The 20922-nt window shown below is 40.1% G+C and overlaps 1 protein-coding gene across 1 annotated transcript in view; it reads left to right on the forward strand.

Annotated features, from left to right (window-relative positions):
* The window catches only part of ctif (CBP80/20-dependent translation initiation factor), a 162641-nt gene that overhangs the window by 36657 nt on the left and 105062 nt on the right, over positions 1 to 20922 (forward strand). Inside the window, exons 2-3 of the mRNA XM_055648013.1 lie at positions 12253 to 12449; positions 17539 to 17619. Of these exons, the coding sequence (XP_055503988.1) occupies positions 12273 to 12449; positions 17539 to 17619 (258 nt within the window). The 5' untranslated portion in view covers positions 12253 to 12272. The remainder of the gene's footprint in view (positions 1 to 12252; positions 12450 to 17538; positions 17620 to 20922) is intronic.

Raw genomic sequence — 20922 nt, forward strand, 5'->3', positions numbered from 1 at the left:
TTCTCTAGAATGCCAGAGGTGGTGGGGCAACCTGATAGAAGTATGTGAAATTATGAACAGCATAGATAGGGTGGTCAGTCAGAAACCTTCTTCCCAGGATGGAAATGTCAAAGACTAGAGGGCATAGCTTTAAGGTAAGACAGCAAAGATTAAAGAGGATGTGGTGGGGCAATTCTTTTTGCACAGAGGTGAGTGCCGGGCATGTGCTGTCAAGAGTGCTGATGGAATCAGATGCGATTTAGAGGCACTTAAGAGACTTGGGGAAAAGCTTGTGGAAATGGAGGGATATGGATTATGTACAGGCAGATAAGAGCTGGTTTCGGCATCATTTGCAGCATAGACATTGTGGGCTGAATGGCCTGTTCATGCACTGTATTGTTTAAAGTTCTATATGCAGCTCCAACCTGCACTTGATTAGTACGGGTATCAGGGGTTAAGGGGAAATGGCAGGTGAATGGGGTTAAGAGGGAAAGATAGATCGGCCATAATTGAATGGCGGAGTAGACTTGATGGGCTGAATGGCCTAGTTCTGCTTCTATCTCTTATGAACCTAATTTCCGATGCCGTGTTTCAAACTTTATATTTCTGGATCACTCGCCCAGTGGCGGACTGGGTCTAAAAATATTGGTTGCCAGGAGACAAAGGGGGCCCACTTCATCAGGGCCCACTTGCCATCGGGCAAGCTGACACCCTGGCCAGTCCGCAACTGCACTTGCCCTATTTCTCCCTTTCCATTGGGCCATCATTCTGACCCATTTATAAATCTGCTGGTAGTAGCCACCTGTAAACAGTTGGAATGACTGGAAAAAGGCTTGGCAAATCTTTGCCAACGTAGCAACGATTCAGTGAGGATTTAGTTGTGTTTACCTTACTGTTTTGCAGTCACGTGACTCTCCACTACTGCCCTTGTGTGCAAAGTGATGTATGAGCTAATTTAGTTTGTTGTTGGCTCGCTCTCTCTTGAATGGCTGTAACTGGTGGGATTAGCTGGAGCTTTGCAAGCACAAGGAAGTGGCTTCAGTGTAGAAAGAGAAACAAAAGCCACTCTTTCCAGAAGGGCCTCTCCATTTGTTTGAATGTGCTGAAAGTTTGCCGTGATCATTTCAAGAAGAGCTCTGCCTATTTCACAAGTCGCTTGTTAAAGTGGACTCTCGTAATGTTGGAGAAGGGGTAATACATTTACTGTATTAAAAATTAACAAACGATAATCCTTTGCCTTATTTCTACAGCGCTGAGCAAATCTGTGCAAGATTATAAGCTATTTAGTTTCAAATTTCATCATAAATTTCAATTCTCAAATCTGCATTTAAAACTGTGGCCCATTCTTAGTCACGTGTGTGACCAAACATATGAAAAATTGTGGAATGCACCTCTTCTAATTCTGAAAGCATTACAGGTGTATTGTTTTGTACTGTATCTACGATTCATTTTTTTCAAAGTTTATCAAGTTAAATTTTTATATTATGCTGACGATGTTTGCTTAGGGTCAGAGGTCAAATATGACTGGTCTCGTGTGTGATCTTGCATGGAAGCATTTTTTTCAATAACTCAGTTTTATCTTACAAACTGTAAATTTTAAAAAGCTTGAATGTTCATATCTTTAGCATTATAGTGATGTAGGTCAGAGAATAGCAATTAATAAGATTAATCACAAGAATTTTTTAATGTATTACTTTATGTAATGCCACCTGGTCACGTGTGTGGCATTTTGGTTCACTTTCCAAAGAATAGCCCTTTTGCGTTTGGAATTTATAGTCCAATAACCTACTGTTATTATTGTGGCTATTTGTATGTTTCTGAAAGTGTTTTGAAGCTGAAGAGATGCTAATAGTAGGCAGCAAAAATAGCAGTAAACATTGTACTTCTGACATGGAAAACCTATGACTCAACAGTGACATTAACTTGTCCAACATTGGGTAATTGGGTAACTTTGGGTAATACCTTTCTTGCCACATTTTCTTTAGTTTAATTTAGAGATGCAGGGTGGAAGCGGGCCCTTCAGCCCACCGACCAGCAATCTACAGTGATCACCGATCAGTTCACTAGCTCTGTCCTACACACCAGGGACAATTTACAGAAGCCAATTAACCTGCAAACCTGCACATCTTTGGGATGTCGGAGAAAATTAGAACACCCGGAGAAAACCCACATGGTCACAGGAACACACTCCTACAGACAGCACCCATGGTCAGGATCGAACTTGGATCTCTGGCACTGTAAGGCAGCAATTCTATTACTGCGCCACTGTGCTGCCCACAGTGGCATTACGTTTCTTTAAAATAACTTGCTAATGGTCAATACATCTGTTGTAGGCCCTGTTTTGTTCCAATGGGCCATTATGGACTACACCATAATGTGGCGATCACGTTTGTAATCTCGCATGGAAGCACCTACATCCAGTTCCCCCCTGAGATGCAGCCTGACCCACTGAGTTGGTTCAGCACTTTGTGTCCATCTCCTTATCATCTGCTGTTGTTTTAACCTTTTTAACCTACTAGACCTTTGTCTCTGCTGTGAAAACTGTCAACCCTTAACTCTCTCCTCCATACTGAGAAAAGGTCACTGACGTGAAACATTGACTGGTTTCCCTTTTCACAAATGCTGCTTGACCGGCTGAGTTCTTTTCAGCATTTCTGTTTTTGTTTCAGATTTCTGCATCTCATTTCTGCCACCACCATCCACCTACACGAGGAGCAAATTTTAGTAGCCAAATTACCTTTCAGCCTGCTCACAAAACGAGAGAAGAAGCCAAAGCAGGAAGGACACGACTTTGTCAGGCGTCTGAAGAAAGGTCCCGGCCCGAAACCTCACCCATCTTTTCCCTCAAGTTATGCCGCCTGACCCCCACAGTTACTCCAGCATTTTTTTGTCCATCTTCGGTGTAAACCAGCATCTGCAATTCCTTTCTATGCAAGGAAACTACGTAGTTGTATGCTTAACATTCAAACTCCAAACAGACAGGTCAGGATTGAACCCAAGCCTCTTAGAATCTTGGAATCTAATACCAACGTTGCTGCTTTGTTACCTAACAACATTATCTTTCTACTTATTATATTTTGTAAACTTTGATTAGATTGGTTTATATAACAATTCCTTACAATTTGAACCTTGGAGCCCAGATGTGGTCATAACAGGACTTTGTAGTTGAACTGCAATCTCTACCGCTTGTAAATATTCAGATAGCAGCATTCCTTTAGCCTTTGAGTATTATTTACCTCTTTCCATGACATTAAAGGTCAATGTACATAGATCTGTAGGTATGCGTGTATTTCAGAAGTTTAGATATTCTCTGGTATTTTGCGACTTTGGGGCTATTGATCTGGGGACATACGTTTGAATATCATGGCAGCGGATGGAAAATATAAATTCTAATGATTTAAGTAAATCTACAATAAACTACAGTAATGGTCGTTGCCGTTGAATCCATCTTGTTCACAAAAGTGTGAGTTTACTGTGTTTGTCTCATCGAGATTATTGACGTAAGATTGAGTCTTCAATTTCCTCTGAAATGATAAAGCAAAACACTTTGAGAGCCATTAGAAAGGACTGGGACTGGGACTTCCACTGTTGCATCCTGGTGCAGCATTCTGGTCAGTTCCTTAAAATTATTTCCCCAAAAATGCTAATAGTCCCCCTTGGAGGGATATCAAGGGTTGATTAAAGAGAAAAAAGGAAGCATGTGGCAGGTGTAGAGAATTAAGTCAGACCTGTCAAAAGTATAAAACGCTTCAGGAGGCACGTAAAAAGCAAATTTGGAAACTGAGCAAATATTACTGGTGGATTAAGGTAAATCCAAAGGTATTTTGTTAGTATAGTAAGGGTAAGAAAACAACCAAGGAAAGAATAGCACTAATTGCATTGAGCCAGAAGTTATATTGAGGTTCTGAATGAATACTTTTCATCGGTATTCACAAGGGGAACAGATCTTGTAGATGAAGAACTCTGCAGGGGGAAGATGGAGTTACAGTGAAAGTCTCCATACGAGAAAGGCGATGTACACATGTTCATAAGTTACCGGAGCAGAATTAGACCATTTGGCCCATCAAATCTACTCTGCCATTCAATTATGGCTGATCTATCTTTTCCTCTCAACGCTGCCTCCCCATAACCGACACCCATACTAATCAAGAATCTGTCATTTTCTGCCTTAAAAATATCCATGCTTCATGCCCCCAATGCTCAATGCCTTAGCAGTCTTAAAGATGGGTATATTCTCAGACGCTGGTTGAGATTATTCTCAAGGTGGTATGGGAAGCGAGGGAAGAGAATGCTGCGGCTCCAGCTGCGATTATTAAGTTTTTCTGCCCACGCGAGGAACCATATGACTGGAAGATGGCAAAAATGAACTGGTTAAACTGAATTCTTTTGTCAATCTAACGTCAACTTGACTCAAACACTCGTAGCTGTTGAAATTGATTCTTTACTCAGCTGAGACTAGTCTCTGAACCTTCCAACACAGAGCTGATGCTCTGGGGCGGGTCTAGGAGAGGAGTAACTTTGATAGAACTTATGTCATTTATATAGGTATTAGACATTTCAGATACAGAGGGTATGACAAGCTAGTATCCAATCATCTGAGTTCTTCGGGTGATTTACAGCATTAGTCACATGATCCCCCTTCCCTGGCCTCACAACCTTTGTTTGCCTGTGGTATAACTCTTGCTTATTTTATTTCAACACAGCAAAACCCCAGTAGACTCAATTATCAAAGACCACTCCTCAAAATATAAGATACATATGTAATACAATGATCACACAAGTCGTACACACTTTCCATACCAAGAAGAAAGATATTTCTATAAATCTTAAAAAGTCTAATGTTTACATTCCTACTAAGACAATACATTTCATAAATTGTCTCACTACAATTTTATACAGTTTAAAATATCATTACCTATGTATTTAAAACATTAATTATATAAGTTTGCTGAATTACAGTTTAAGTTCAAAACCCCCAATCTCCCAACCAAGCACACATGGGTCGTAAAACTGTCAACTCAATTAATAAGTGTTTGGTGCAAGGATACAACTCAATTCTAATTTGTAGCCCCTTTCCTGCTATCAGGAAGCTGGATTCCCAATCTTATGTACAAGGCAGAACATAAAGAAGATTTACAACTCAAACCATTATATCAGAATTTCATCTGCTTCTTCGATTTTCTATAAACATATCCATCAATCTGATACTCTACCTTTCCAAGCAGCTACTCCCCTTCATATACATCCTACCCCTTATCCCAATCTCATTATAATTTAACATAGCCAAGGCTAACTAAAGGGATCAGGGGGTATGGAGAGAAAGCAGGTACATGATACTGAGTTGGATGATCAACTGTGATCATATTGAATGGCGGTGCAGGCTCGAAGGGCCGAATGGCCTACTCCTGCACCTATTTTCTATGTTTCTATGAAGGGCCGAATGGCCTCCTCCTGCACCTATTTTCTATGTTTCCATGTCTATGTTTCTAAGGCAGCAACAAAAAGCCAGGCATTGTGAGCCTAACCTCTGTAGTAAGGAAGTAATTGGAAAAACCTTTGAAGGACAGGATTAATGACCACTTGGGAAGATGGGGACTAATTGGAAATGGCCAGCTTGGCTTTGTCAAGGGTAGGTCTTATCTGACCAATATGATTGTTTTTTTTTAGGAGATACCAATGTGTATTGATGAGGGCAGTGCAGTTGATGTGATTTACATGGCCATAAGTAAGGCTTCAACAAGTTCCCACATGGGGTATTGGTTCAAAGGTTTAGGTCTCCATGGGATCCTGGGCACATTTACTATTTATAATACTATTTTTTCCCCATATGGGAGGTAGATAAAATTAGATGGCAATAAAGTAAAGTACAAGATATTTTGAAGAGATCCAAGGGGAACATTTTTCACCCAGAGATTGACAAGTATCTGGAATGGCAGTAGTTAAGAAATGTGTAGACGGGCACTTGAATTACCTAGGCAAATATGACCATTATCCAAATGCTGGAAGAGGGATTAATAGGTAGGTTCCCACTGAACAGTTTGGGCATGGCGGACCGAATGACCTGTTTTTGTACTGTGTGAAGCTGTGAAAACTCCTGGTTCTATTACCATAATCCATGCACAATTTCTTATTTTTGAGATTGTTACACTGAACTTTTTAACATTTTATCCTCCCCCCACCCCCCCTCCCCATTATTTTGTTTGTATCTCTTGGCTCTTGTATGAATTACTAATTAGAACAGCTGCTCTCTATTTACTGTATAAAGCCATCACATTTCTTATCTTCCCCTTATAGGGTAATAGGATCCCCTTTCCCATCGACTCCTTTAAGTCAAGACTAAAAATGTATCTATACTCCCAAGCCTTTCCTGACGTCCACTGAGCGAGGGCTATATGTATATATGTATGTAGTTTGTTTGTTTATACTATTCTTATAACAAATGTAAAGCACTTTGGCCAACAAGAGTTGTTTTTTAAATGTGCTATATAAATAAATGTGACTTGACTTGACTTGACTCTGTTTCAAGGACAACAGGTCCAGTTTGGCCAGTCTAATCTTCCACCTGAAATCCTTTCTCCTTGAGACTATATTCTCTTAAATCTCTTCTGTGCCCTCTCTATAACCATGTAAGCACACATAAGGACCGATATTTAGAAGTAGATGCAGCACTTCTCTGCTGTTTAACCATGTTTTAAATGAATTTGTCACGGTTTTGCTAATTTCTCTTTGTAATTTAATTCTAATTACATTGTTTATAGCGGTGCCTTTTTATCTTTGGCATTCTTGGCTGAGGCCCAACCAACCACATGACCAAGTGGCCTAGCACTGGACACATCCTTCCTATTTAATTGGGTGTTTTTTTAATCCTTTTTTCCCTTTCTCACAATCACAATTACAATAATGCTTTATTAGCCAAGTATGTTTTACAACATATGAAGAATTTCATTTGCCAAGTCGGACATACAAATAACCATATGACCATATAACCATATAACAATTACAGCACGGAAACAGGCCATCTCGGCCCTACAAGTCCCTACAAATAAAAAGCAATGGAACACACAAAACACATTTTAACATAAACATTCACCACAGTGACTCCTCCACATTCCTCTCTATGATGGAAGGCGAAAGAAAGTTCAAATCTCTTCCCTACTTTGCTCTCCCACGGTCAGGGGCCTCGAGCCCCCCATTGACAGGACTATCTTGACTCCTGTAGCCGGCGGGGTTTGGGCCCTCCGCATCGGGGCGATCAGCTCCTGCATTGGGGGGGATATCAGCTCCCCCGCGCCAGCGATCGGACCCCGCGACGGGGCTGGTTGAACCTCTGCGTCGTTGGAGCTTCCTGACTCGGCCTCTCCCGAGACTGCGAGCTCACGATGGTAAACTCCACAGGCCGCGGTTGGAGCAATCCCAGGCAAGGGATTGGCTCCGATGTTAAGTCTACGCCCCGCGGTGTGGCCCAAGGTCAGTCCGAGGAGGCCTCCAGCTCCATCGATGTTAGGCCGCAGAGCGACCGGAGATGCGATCCGGAAAATAATTGTATCTCCGGCAAGGTAAGAAACTGGAAAAAAAAGTTACCCGCTCCCCCCACGTAAAATAAACCAGAGAACATTTACAGGCACTAAAAATAATTAAAAATTACAAAATAACAGACAGACTGTTGGCGGGGCTGTTGGTGGTTATCTCTTGCATTCTGCCAACTTTCTCTGGTTCCATGAACTATAACTTTTAGCTTTGATGGACTGTATCACGTCATCTGCAAGTACTTATAAAATAACATCCATTGGAATTCTCTTGCACTCAGATTAGCCGGGTATGACCTACCTACCATTGGCTCAAAACATTCACCGAATCCATAGGTTCTGGCAATTTCCTGACAGTGGATATTAAGTGACTGGTTGTAATTTCCTGATTTCCTTTCTTCCCGTTTGAAACACCTCCCCAAGGCCAAGCTTTCCCCAGCCTAACCACTCAATCTGCATTTCTTTTTTGTTAATTGTTTTTCATGTTAGTGTTGTTCTTTTACTGGTCATTTTCACTAAGTGGAGGCCACCGGCTAATGAAGGACCAGAAGATTCTATGGGGCAGGTGCTCCATAGGGAGCTTGGCATTGGAGTGAAGGTCCCTGCAACTACAGAGGACGGTTGTACTGGTGGTAGCCCATGGGACGATTTATCTCAGTGACTTGCACTCGACCCCGATCTTTTCCTGAATATTTAGTGATATTTTGCTCTCGGCCTTAAATGTACTTGACAAGGAATAATGCTGGGTATAATCACACCAATCATTGGTGCCGTTTTACCCAAAAATATTTATAGGCTCGGGTTTTAATCCTGTTTATTTATTCTGCAGTACCTGCCTAATTATTTATCTGTAATGAAATGAGTTAACATCTTTGTTATTAAGAATATTCTCCTCTTCTCTGCCAATTTCCCTGTCTTTGTAGATACTTTATTCTATCGTGGTCAGTTTCTTTTCCCAACCCACTTGTATCCATCACAATGACACCAATGCCAAGCCCTCCTCATTGAACTTCATCTGAAGTTTATTCAAAGCATTCCTTTTATTCTGTCCGTATGTGTAAAGATTCCTGCCCTAACTTGTCCTCCATTTAACCTTTTATGCAAATGTTCCTTAATTTTTTTCCTTTGATGTAATTACATTAACTAATTTTCCCTATTCCCATCCTATGTGGAGTAAAGTGCAATTTCTGTCCATAACTCTTCTCTCATTTTAAATGAAACAAAAGATTGTTAATACTTCATTTTGCATTTGCTGCTGTTGCCAAAGGCCCCACGCTAGCTTGATCCACATCTAGAAGATTAAGATGTGTGGGATTAACAGTGAATTGAATGTATGGATTCAGAACTGGTTTACTGATGGAAGAACAATAATCGGGCTGGAGGTCTGCGACCAATGGTTCTGCAGGAATCTGTGCTGGGACCTCTGTTGTTTGTGACATATAAATGATTTGGATTCAAGAGGCTTAATTCAATTCAACTAATTCAAGAGGCTCTTGTAAGAGCCTTGGATACTTCTGCTATCCAGAGAATTATCTTACTCTCTATCCTCATTACCTTATTTATGCCTCTTGAATATTGTATATCTATCTTTATCAATTTCTCCCTGAGCCCCGTATCCTCCAAGGAAAACAGATTGCCTATCCAGTCTCTCCTTATAGCTGAAGCATTGCATTCCAGTATCCTAGGGATTTCTTCTGAACTCTCCCATCCAGTCACATTCTTTGTATTGCAACCAACTGCACTCAATATTGCATTTGTGGTCTAACCAATGTTATATGAAGTTGTAGCACGTATTTCCTGCTCTTTATTCTTTCATCGCTTAAAGAGGTTTGAAATGTCACCGAGTACCCCCAACCAACCTCTACAAATGCACTGTAGAAAGTATCCTGCCTGGCTGCATCTAATGTGGCAACTCCAATGCCCAGGATCATAGGGGCTGCACAGAGTATGGACTCGGCTCAGTCCATAGAGGCACAGGCCTCCCCACCATCAAAAGCATCTGTGAGAGGTGGTGCATCAAGAAGATGGCATCCATCATCATGGATCCCTGCCATCCAGACCCTGCCTTTCCTTGTGGCTACTATTGGCAGGAAGTACAGAAGCCTGAAGTTGAACAGTACCAGGTGTGGGAATGGCTACTTTCCTTCAGCTATCAGGCTTGTGAACTGACCTACCAAACCTTGGGTAGACACAAAGTGCTGGAGTAACTCAGTGGGACAGGCAGGATCTCTGGAGGGATTCCTTCTCTCCAGTGATGCTGCCTATCCAACTAAGTTACTCCAACATTTTGTGTCTACCTTTGATTCAAACCAGCATCTTCAGTTCTTTCCTACCAAACCTTTGTCTTGCCTAATGAGCAGAATACTGCAGACTACCTCTCTTGCACCACCATGTTCTAATTGTGCTTTGCACTAATGTCTTGTTTGTGCAGTCCTTTTTCACTGTATTGTAGAATTTATGTGTAACATGTATAATCCATGCTTTTCTGTGCTGCTGAAAAGTTTAAATGCTTTTAAATATACAAAAGTTATATAATGGAACCCTGGACTAGCTTATAAGTTATGGAATCCTTATAGCTTAAATGTTGTCTCAAGCAGGCCTTTTTCAGTGGATTGATAAGAGAGAGAAGCAAGCCTGGGCTTGCCTCGGGTTGCTGTGTATTGAGACAATGACTGATGCCTTTGAAATGTGACTACCAATTGATGAGAGCTAGAAGCCTAGACTTGTCTCAGTGATGTATATTGAGACAATGACCGATGCCTTTGAGATGTCTTATCTTGAAAGTACCAATTGATAAGATGCCTCTGAAATGCGTCTGCTAATTGACAAGAGACGAGCTCAGCCGCATCCTGTGGTAATGTGTATTGACTGCATCTCTGACCATGACTAACATCTTTGGAATGTGACTAAGTGACAACCACACAATATAAAACATCATGCAATTCTTTGTTCATTGAAGTGGTGACACGAGGAAAGTCATGTGTCTGTGTTGCTTACTTGACTGGAGTATCCTCGTCACTTCCCGGCCGATGATCAGTAAAGCGTGGGTTTGTCTAACTAACCTTCTTGTGAGTTGTCTGTTTATTAAGAAGTGAACCGTATCTCTGTGAGCCTATATTCCTGTGATGCTGCTGCAAGCAACATTTTCATTGTGCCAATACCTTAATGTACTAGTGCATTTGACAATAAACTCGACTTAACTTAAATCTTGTAGACTATGTTAGTGAAAGCAAGTCTCCTGCATTCATTCTTTATCATCATATCTATCTGTGTTGTCATCATCGGGGATCTTTGGACTTCTGTACAATGGTCCCCTGATGTACACAATGTCGTATATTCCCTAAAGCCCTATTATTGATATGGTATATGTCCTGCCATCACAGACCCCTCTCCTTAAATGAATCGCCTCACATTTACCAGGATTAAATCCCAATTGCCATTAACTTGTCCATTTTACCACTTTAAGACTACCTTCCTCTCTTGACACCAACGCCACCAATTTTCATGTACCCGGTAATTGGCAAACTTACTCATTGATTGATGGAACGATACAGCTGCAACTCTCGTACAGATTCAGATGGGAACTGGCCCATCAGCTCACTGAGTCCATGCCAGCCACCTGTTCACATTAGTTCTATGTTATCCCACTTTCTCATCCACTCCCTACACCCATGGGGCATTTTACAACGGCCAATTAATTCAAAACAGTACAAAACCCCATGTCTTTGGGGGATGTGGGAGGAAACTGGAACACGCAGGAGAAACCCACGAGGTCACAGAGAGAACATGCAAACTCCACATAGACAGTACTCGAGGTAAGGATTGAACCTGGGTCTCTGGCGCTGTAAGGCAGACGTTCTACCAGCTGTATCATTGTATTGCCCATCATACCTCCCACATTCATGTTTAAGTCATTATGATGTAAGAACATGTTGCCAAGGTAGATGGTTCACAAGATAATGAAAGGTAATTAAGGCTGAGGACCTACTGACATAGGATCCAATTCACTGTTGCATTGTGAAGGCCTAGTTGTTGCAAAAGTACTCGACAATGGTCAATCTTGGGAAGATTGGGCCTAATTTCCTCACAAATAATGTGGAAGTCCTGGAAATGGTTGTCATGTACTTCACACTATCAAAGATTGAAATTCAAATACACAATACGTAAAACAGAACGTTTATCTGATTGATATATATATGATTGTTCGTTATGTATCTTAATTTCCCTGCATTTTGTGTGATAGCACTCCCCCTACTGTTCTTCATTTGGCTTGCATATACGTAAAGGACCTGACTTGCAATATATCAACAGTGTTTAGTTGTCATATGTACTGAAACGGAACAAAGATAATCTTGCTTGTACGAGGATAGAAAAATTCACTCTTGTATTCATTTGGTTACAATGAAGTTAATGTAATCCATTTTCAAAACTGTAGTTCAATATATGTACATTGTGTTTTAGCACTTGCAACAGAGGATACATTTTTAACTAGTTTGTATAATTCATCACGAACCAGCATTTATTATCCTACTGCAATTGCCTTCAACAAATTAACATGCTGAGAGTCTAGAGTCAGACTTGGTAAGGATGGCAGATTATTTCACTGCTGAAAAATACCATTTGATCTTTGGGGTTTTCTTCAATAATTTGGTAGTTTTTGATTATCATTACCTCTTTCTAAAATTCCACAGCTGCCATGACAGGATATGTGAATGTGGTTTAAATGATCCATTTGTCCTTTCCTCAGGTACCTTACTGAAAGCAGACATGGAAAATTCATCAGTAGCCTCTGCTTCCTCAGAAGCTGGAAGCAACCGTTCTCAAGAGATAGAAGAACTGGAAAGATTCATTGATAGTTATGTCCTAGAATACCAGGTTCAGGGGTTGCTTACAGACAAACCAGAAAATGACGTGGAGACTGAAAAGACACTGCCAAACCTGCAGGTATGTGGTGGTTCCAGACTTTATTATGTAGATTATGTACCAAGTGAGCAAAATGTATCTTGTGGTTCTATTTCAGCACACTTTTACATGTTTCAGTTCTGGTCTGTTTGTAGTCTGGGTAACTGGCTAAAATCCCATGGATTCATAATGCAAGACACTACCAAAGTTGAAAGGAAACTAGGTAAGGTAACCATGGATGAATGGTAACAAAACTTTTTAGAATTAAAGGAGTAACTCAGAGAGAGGACCTTGGTGGATTTTGAGGTTTTAGGAAAGAATGAATTCAGCTGAAGAAAAACAAAAGAAGGATCAACCCAAGTTTCTTAAGGAATGGTTCATAATTACAGCGTGGAAACAGACCCACCGGCTCAAGCTGCCCACACCGGCCAACATGTCCCATCTACACTAGTCCCACCTGCCTGCATTTCGTCCATATCGCTCTAAACCTCTCCTATCCACATACCTGCCTAAATGTTTCTTAAATGTTGTGATAGCACCTGCCCCAACTACCTCCTCTGGCAGCTTGTTCCATACACCTACAACCCTTTGCATGAATAAGTTACCCCTCAGGTTGCTATTAAATCTTACCCTCCTCACCTTTAAACCTATGTCTGCTAGTTCTCTATTCTCTACTAGAATCTGTGCATCTAACCGATCATGACCAGGTCATGATTTTACACACCTCCATAAGACCACCCCTCATCATCCTGCTCTCCATGGAATAGAGTCCTAGCCTACTCAACCTCCCTCTATAATTCAGGCCCTCGAGTTCTGGCAGCATCCTTGTAAATCTTCTCTGCACCCTTTCCTGCTTGACAACATCTTTCCTACAACATAGTGTCCAAGATTGAACGCAATACTATAAATGCGGCCTCACCAACGTTTTGTACAACTGCAACATAACCTTCCAACTTCTCTGCTCTGTATTCTGACTAATGAAGGCCAATGTGCCAAAGGCCTTTTTGACCACCCTTTGCACCTGAGATACAACTTTCAATGAAATGTGTACAAGTACTCCTTGATCCCTCTGCTCTACACCATTCCCCTGAGCCCTACCCTTTACTGTGTAGGTTCTGCCCATGAGAGTAGGTTGGGCTTTGTTGAGTCGGGCCATCTGCTCATTGCTTGAGAAAACCTCCTAGGATACACTTAACAAATTCGTCCCCATCAAATCTTTTGGCACGCCAACTGAAAAAACGGGAAAAAGATCATGCAATTTTAAAGATTAAATCAGATAGAGGGGAATTATTAACACTACCTAATGATATCAATAAAAGATTTGCTCAATATTACAAGAATTTATACACATCGAAAACGCTAATAGACAATAATAACATTTCAGAATTTTTGGACAATTGTAACTTTCCAAAACTAGAATTGAAGGAACAGAAGGAACTGGGAGCACAAATTACAGCTAAGGAAATAGAAGACACAATAAACACACTTAAGAATGGAAAAACACCAGAACCAGACGGATTCAGTAATTAATTTTATAAATGTTTTTACGACATAGTTACACCACGTCTACAGAAAATGTATACATACGCTTTTAAAGAACAAATCTTACCTGAAACACTAGCAGAATCAACGATCACATTAATACTTAAAAAAGATAAAGATATAGAAGAACCAGGCTCATATAGAGCTATTGCTTAGTTAAATACGGATCAAAAAATATTAGCGAAAACACTAGCTAGAAGACTGTCAATATGTTAGTAAATTAATAAATGAGGATCAAACGGGATTTATACCTAAGAGACATTCATTTAATAACCTGAGACGTCTGTTTAACATAATGCACTCTCACAAACCTCAATAACAAGAGTCATCTATCATTTCATTGGACGCAGAAAAAGCGTTTGATCAAGTAGAATGGGATTATATGATTAAAGTATTGCAAAAATTTCAAATGGGAGAGAGCTTCATCGCATGGATAAAATTATTATATAACAAACCCACGGCTAGAATATTAACTAATAATATACTATCTACGAAATTCCAATTAACAAGGGGCAATAGACAAGGATGTTCATTATCACCGCTGTTATTTGCTCTGGTAATTGAACCTTTAGCTGAAAAAATTAGAACACACCCGGATATTTACGGTTATAATACAAAATATTCAAATAACAAAATATCCTTATACGCAGACGATGTACTACTGTATATCACAAAACCCCAAATCAGTATACCAAACATATTAAATCTAATTGAGGACTTTGGATCTTTCTCAGGATACAGAATAAACTGGAACAAAAGTGAAATTATGTCGATAAAACCGAAAGACTCAACACATCTCTTGAAATTCCCCTTTAAAATAGCCACAGAAAAATTTAAATGTTTAGGAATTGAAATCACTAGAAATTATCACGCTATGTTTAAAGCCAATTATAGCCCCTTACTTAAGAAACTAAATAATCTAATTAAATTCTGGAAAACGCTCACGATGTCTTTAACAGGTCGAATAAATGCTATAAAAATGATCTTTTTACCAAAAATCCTATATTTATTTCAATCAATTCCAATATATCTTCCAAAAAAGTTGTTCAAAAAACTAGACTCAGACATTACAAATTTTATATGGGATTACAAATCCCACAGAATACAAAGAGCACACCTTAGTAAACCAAAAGAGATGGGTGGTCTAGCGCTCCCTAACTTTATGTACTATAATTGGGCAGTAAATATTAAAAATATGATTCACCTGCTGGACAACTCTGCGCAGCACGTGGATTGGATTGTAATGGAGAGAGAGGACTGCTCTTCGTGTAATACAGGAGCGACTCTCCTCTCACCAATGAATCTGAATAACAAAAATTATAACAATAATCCAATGATACATAGCACAATTAGAACTTGGAAATAAATAAAACAGAATCTAAAATTAAGAAATCTATTTTAATGCCAATAGTCAATAATCCGTCGTTTAAACCCTCAATTATAGATAAATCATTTACACAATTGGAAAGAATGGGAATCAAAACGCTCAGAGATGTATGAATTAGGAAAATTATTATCATTTCAACAATTACAACTGAAATATAATTTGAAAAATAATCAATATTTTAAATATCTTCAAATCCGTGACTATCTGAAAAAATACACAAACGACTATCATAACATGCCCCCAGACTTATTGGATGAAGCCATGAAGACAAAGACTGAATCAGCAAATCTAATATACTTATACAACATTATTTTAAATATAGAAGTACCTACAACCGATGGTATTAGAAGAGACTGGGAACAAGAACTAGCTATAAAAAATTCAAAAGAGAGCTGGGATAAACACTTATTATATGTGCATAAATGCTCGATCAACGTACGACATACTCTAATTCAATATAAAACATTACATAGACTATATTATTCAAAAAATAAATAAACTTTTCCCCAATGTCTCACCCATTTGTGATAAATGTCAGTCACAAGAAGCTAACATAGCACACTCTTTTGTTTTCTGTATAAAAATTCAAAAATTCTGGAACAAAATATTTGAAATCTTCACAAAATTATTTAAAACAAAACTTGTACCTAAAGCAGAATGGATCATTTTTGGAATATCGGAAGGTAACCCCGAATTAAATGTGTTTCAAAATAACTTACTTAATTACGGGCTAATAATGGGGAAAAAAGCTTATACTCAAATTTTGGAAAAATGCTCCAATACCAACAATAAAAATGTGGATTTCAAACATGTTCGAAACACTACACTTAGAGGAGATGAGACTCCTCCTAGCAGGCAAAGCAGACCACTTCCAAAAGACGTGGTCTGCATTTACGGAACTATTACTAGCATAAGGTGCAATAGTAATTTAAAATATAAATGGTACCAGGACCTGGTAACGGGGGGTATAAAATAAATTTAAAAAAAAAACACGGTTGGTATATCTTTTTTTGCGGAGTTTTGTGTTACAATAGAGCGATTGTTTTTCCTTTTTTTCTTTTCTTTCTAGGGTCTTATTTCCTTTCTTTACTTCCTTCTCTAATTTCTTCCCTAAGGGGCTCTCTTCTCCCAACACTATCCTGCACCTTCACGATTCTTGCTCACTTTCCTTACTTCTTTTTATTTCTACCTTTTTTAAAGCTCGAAAAACGAAGTGGTACAAAATGTAATAAGATTTATGTGATGTGTATTACTGTAATTTACTGTACTTCTAATAATAAAAAAAATTAAAAAAAAATCTTTTGGGCACATAGGCAGTCTTAGTCAATAGTAGCAAAGTTAAAATCATTTATTATTACTACCATGGACAGTAAATGGCAGAACCCTTGGGTACATTGATGTACAAAAGATCTTGGGGTGCAAGCCTATAGCTTCCTGAAAGTAGGAACACGTGGCTAGGGTAGTAAAGAAGGTGAATGGCATGCATCCCTTCATCAGTCAAGGCATCATATCATCATATCTATATACTTTTAAAACTCTGTGTGTGTGTGCCCGTCCGATTTGGGCTTTGATTCCTTGGTACGCCAAAACCACATGCAAAAACTCCGAGATGTTTTCCATTTCGCTAGCCTTTCACTTTCACATTCACTCATCCACTCCGCATTACATTTAGACATTTTTATGTACACATTTTCTAATAAAATCCTCCCCCCACCCCCCCACTCACTCATTTTGTTGCCGCCTGCTGGCCAGCCACCATAAGGGCTGCTGCCGCCCGGCTCTCCTACAAAAACACCGGCATTTTTCTTATTTCGCTGGCTTATTTTCGCTGCTGCTGCCCAGCTCTCCTCCACTATAAATTTCTATAAATCCTCTATAAATTTGGTCAATTATTTTCCGAGATATTTACTAAATATTTACAAAAATTTATAACCAAACTGAAATTTAAAAAAAATATTAAGGTTGCCCAGCTGCTGACCTTACATTGCCTTTGCTCCTGGCCCCCACCTGGCCCCGCCCCCCCCTCCCCGCCTGCCTGCTGATGCACAGCACTTTCACTTCAAAGTAGTCCTTCTCAAAATGGCCACCGCACGAGAGCGTGCCTCCCTTTTTATATGCTGAACGTTGCTCACTTGGCCAGTGGGAGGAGAACATTTATCTGCACTAGGTGTTATGTTGTACTTTCCTGTGTTTTATTTGCAGTGGAATGAAGATTTCACAGACACGCTAGATGTAAACTGGTCATCCCCAAAAGAAAAGAACTCCTGCAAACAAATTAATCAGGTAAAGAACATAAAACAAAGTCTTGAAGGAACTCGGTGAATCAGACAACATCTGTGTTGGGAAATGGACTCTTCTCCAGACTAATCAACTGTCCTGAGTCTGAAGAAGGGCCCAATCGGAAGCTTCATCTGTCTGTTTATCCTCACTGTTTCCATTGTTGCCTGACCCGCTGAGTTCCTCTAACACTTTGTTTTTTGCTTGATATTGGCATCTGCAGTCTCTTATCTCTCAAATCAAGTAAAGATCCTGTTGTATGCATTTATTTATGTTCACATGCATCAAGGTGAATGTTTTGTGTGCAAATGCAGTGGCAGCTGCATTTTGATTGTTGTGTATAATGAAAATAGGGACCTTTTCATAAAGTGCAATAGTAAGTTTGTAAAAAAAAATTCAGCATTTTCCCTTTGTAAATTGGACACGGCAAGTTTAAATAAAAAATACACAAAGCTAACTATTAAAGGGTGAGGCAGCAATGAGATCAGATTTGTATGAATGGAAAACCTGATGCCTTTTTGTTAGGAGCAAATTGTGTGGCTGTTCTGATGGTTCATAGGATAAGGACATATTGTACTTGGGTAATGAACCTAATGTACCAAGAATGTTCCAGGATACAGTCGTGTTTCTTTTTCTGACTTAGTTGATACCAGTTGGGACAAAGAAAAGGTTGCGGCAACTAATTCCGCACGGGCAAAATAACATTTTTATCGTTCAGCTCGTTGTGTTACGACCTGGGTGTCACTGAGAACGCCAGCTATTATTGCTCATCTGTAACTGCCCTTGAGAAGGTGGCAGTGAGCTTTGAACAGCTGCCAGTCTGCTGTTGAGCAGCGAGTTCCATTATTTAGATCTCACGGCGAAGAAAGGTCAAGCAGTAAATTTCTCAATCACGATTGTGCAGGACACGCAGGTCACACAGTGTTTCCGTGCATCGGATGGCCTTTTCCTTGTTGGAGGTAGAGGTTGCAAGCTTGGGCAATGCTGCTCAAGTAGCCTAGATAAATGGAGTTCCATACCAAATATACCCAAGTTGTAGGTTAATTGGCCTCTGTAAAAAATGACCCTAATATGTAGGGAATGTGGTAGTATAGAACAAGGGTGAATGGGGGGATTGATGGTCAGCATGAACTCAGTGGACTAAAGGGCTCTATCTCTAAGTACAAACACACCTAGGACCCTAGCACCTTACTTAGAAGTCCATGATAAAATAGGCCAAAGTCAGCATGGTTTTGGAAAGGGGAAATCTTGCCTGACAAATCTGCTGAAATTCTTTGAAGAAGTAAATAGCAGGACAGACAAAGGAGCGTCTGTCAATGTTGTTTACCTAGATTTTCAGAAAGCCTTGATAAGGTGCCACACGTGAGGCTGCTAAGGAAGACGAGAGCCCATGGTATCAAAGGGAAGATACTAGCATAGATAGCAGCTTGGCTGGATCGCAGAAGGCAAAGAGTGGCAATAAAGGGTGCTCAGTTCTTTCCTCACCTGCTCAGCCTTGATGGTCAGGTGCGACAAAGAAAGGGCAGAGCAAGTGGACCAGGGGGATTGTCGGGGACCGAGAGTCTGTCGGGGAGCAGGGGGGAGGGTGGGCAGAGACCTCACCATCAAATCTATTTTTTTTTTTTTTAAACAAGGTTTAGCTTGTTGGCCCGTTGGCTCATTGTTAGGGGGTTACACGTTTCCCTGGTAGCTTTCAAGACAAAAAAAACACACAATTTCTATATTAACATGCAGAGAATTTCTTGCATGGTTGATCTCCTCAGCTCCATATCAAATACCAAACATATTTGAGATATGTTTCAGTACAATCAGATTAGAAAGCTTATTCCATATCCATTAGGTTACAAGAAGAATTCAAACCATTTGTCCCCTCCCTCATCTCTCAACACTACCTCTTGTTGGGACAACAGCCTCAAATTTCTGATGTCTACTTTCAGATGGAGTTAAATTCCATAGCTGCTTGGCATCAGATTGGATTCCAAGCATATCTGCTGCTGTTGCACAATTCTTATAGTGCTTCAATTGTTGATATACAAAGAGAAAGACCAAGCAGTTTTATTTCCCCCTCATGATACTTCCCTTCTCCCCCCCAAAGGTATGGTTTCATGGATGCCACCCTAAAGTTGGGCAGCAAGACTGCAAAGGTAACTTGATACACATATAGATTGGAAACGAGGCTTTTTGGCCTAATGTGTCCATGCCAACAAAGGTGCCTCAAAATGGACATCCCATTTGACTTTGACCAACATCCTTCTAAACCTTACATAACAGGAGAGACATTTCCTATCTCTGAACCTTTCCTATCCCTGTACCTAACTAAATGTATTTTGAACATTGTAATTGTGCTTGCCTTCGCCAGTTAATCTGGCAGTTCATTGTATATTTTCATCACCCTTTGTGTGAAAAAGCTTGTCTTGGGTTCCTTTTAAATTGACACTAAACCTATGCACTCCTGTGAACGTATTCACACATTTTTATTAGGGGGTTTCAGGATTTAGAACAAATGACAATATATTATTTTGTTAGGATGTTGTGCCGCTTGGAGGGGAACCTGGTCTCATTCAACTGCTACTCTTCTTGGTATTAGTGTTGTGAGTTTGGGTATTATTGTTGTAACTTTGTTAGAGTGGACAGGGTGAGTAAATTAAGTGTGTTTTGTAGATGGGACACACTGCAGCCATAATGCTCTGGTGGCAGATAAAATGAACATTTAGGGTGTCAACCTAGTGGATTACTTTGTCCCAGTTGGGTGTTGAGTTCCTTGCAGTCTAAAGGGGCTGTCCCACTTGGGCGACTTAATCTGCGAGTTTAGAAGTGTCTTTGTCCTTCAAACCCGCAGCATGGTCGACACGAGATCCTATGATGTCTCTGGAACTCTCCTTCATGCTCGAGGAAAGTTCCCAAATACTCGTGGCCTCAGCTAGGGTGCGGAACATTTTTCAGCATGTTGAAAAAATTTCCGCGAGTAAAAGTTGGTCGGCGTGGTTCTTTTTGACTCGTAGTGCAGTTGAGTGGGGCGTTATTTCGTTACAGGCAGTCGAGGGCAGCCGTCTGCAAACTCCTTCGCTGACGGGGCATTTTAATTGGCTCATTGGAGTTTTCAGGACCAAGGAAAACCTACCGGCAGGTAAAATGCCCGCTAAACTTTATTATACTTCTTAAAAGCATCTCCACCCCTTCCCTTCCTGCCCCCGTTCCCGCCATTACTGTGTTGTCATTACACAACACTAAATCCAGAATTGTCTTTTCCCAGGTAGGCTCTAGTACAAGCTGCTGTAATCCATCTCTGGGGCACTCTACAAACTCCTT

Source organism: Leucoraja erinacea, chromosome 1 (genome assembly GCF_028641065.1).
Source record: "Leucoraja erinacea ecotype New England chromosome 1, Leri_hhj_1, whole genome shotgun sequence".
Taxonomy (NCBI): Eukaryota; Metazoa; Chordata; class Chondrichthyes; order Rajiformes; family Rajidae; genus Leucoraja; species Leucoraja erinaceus.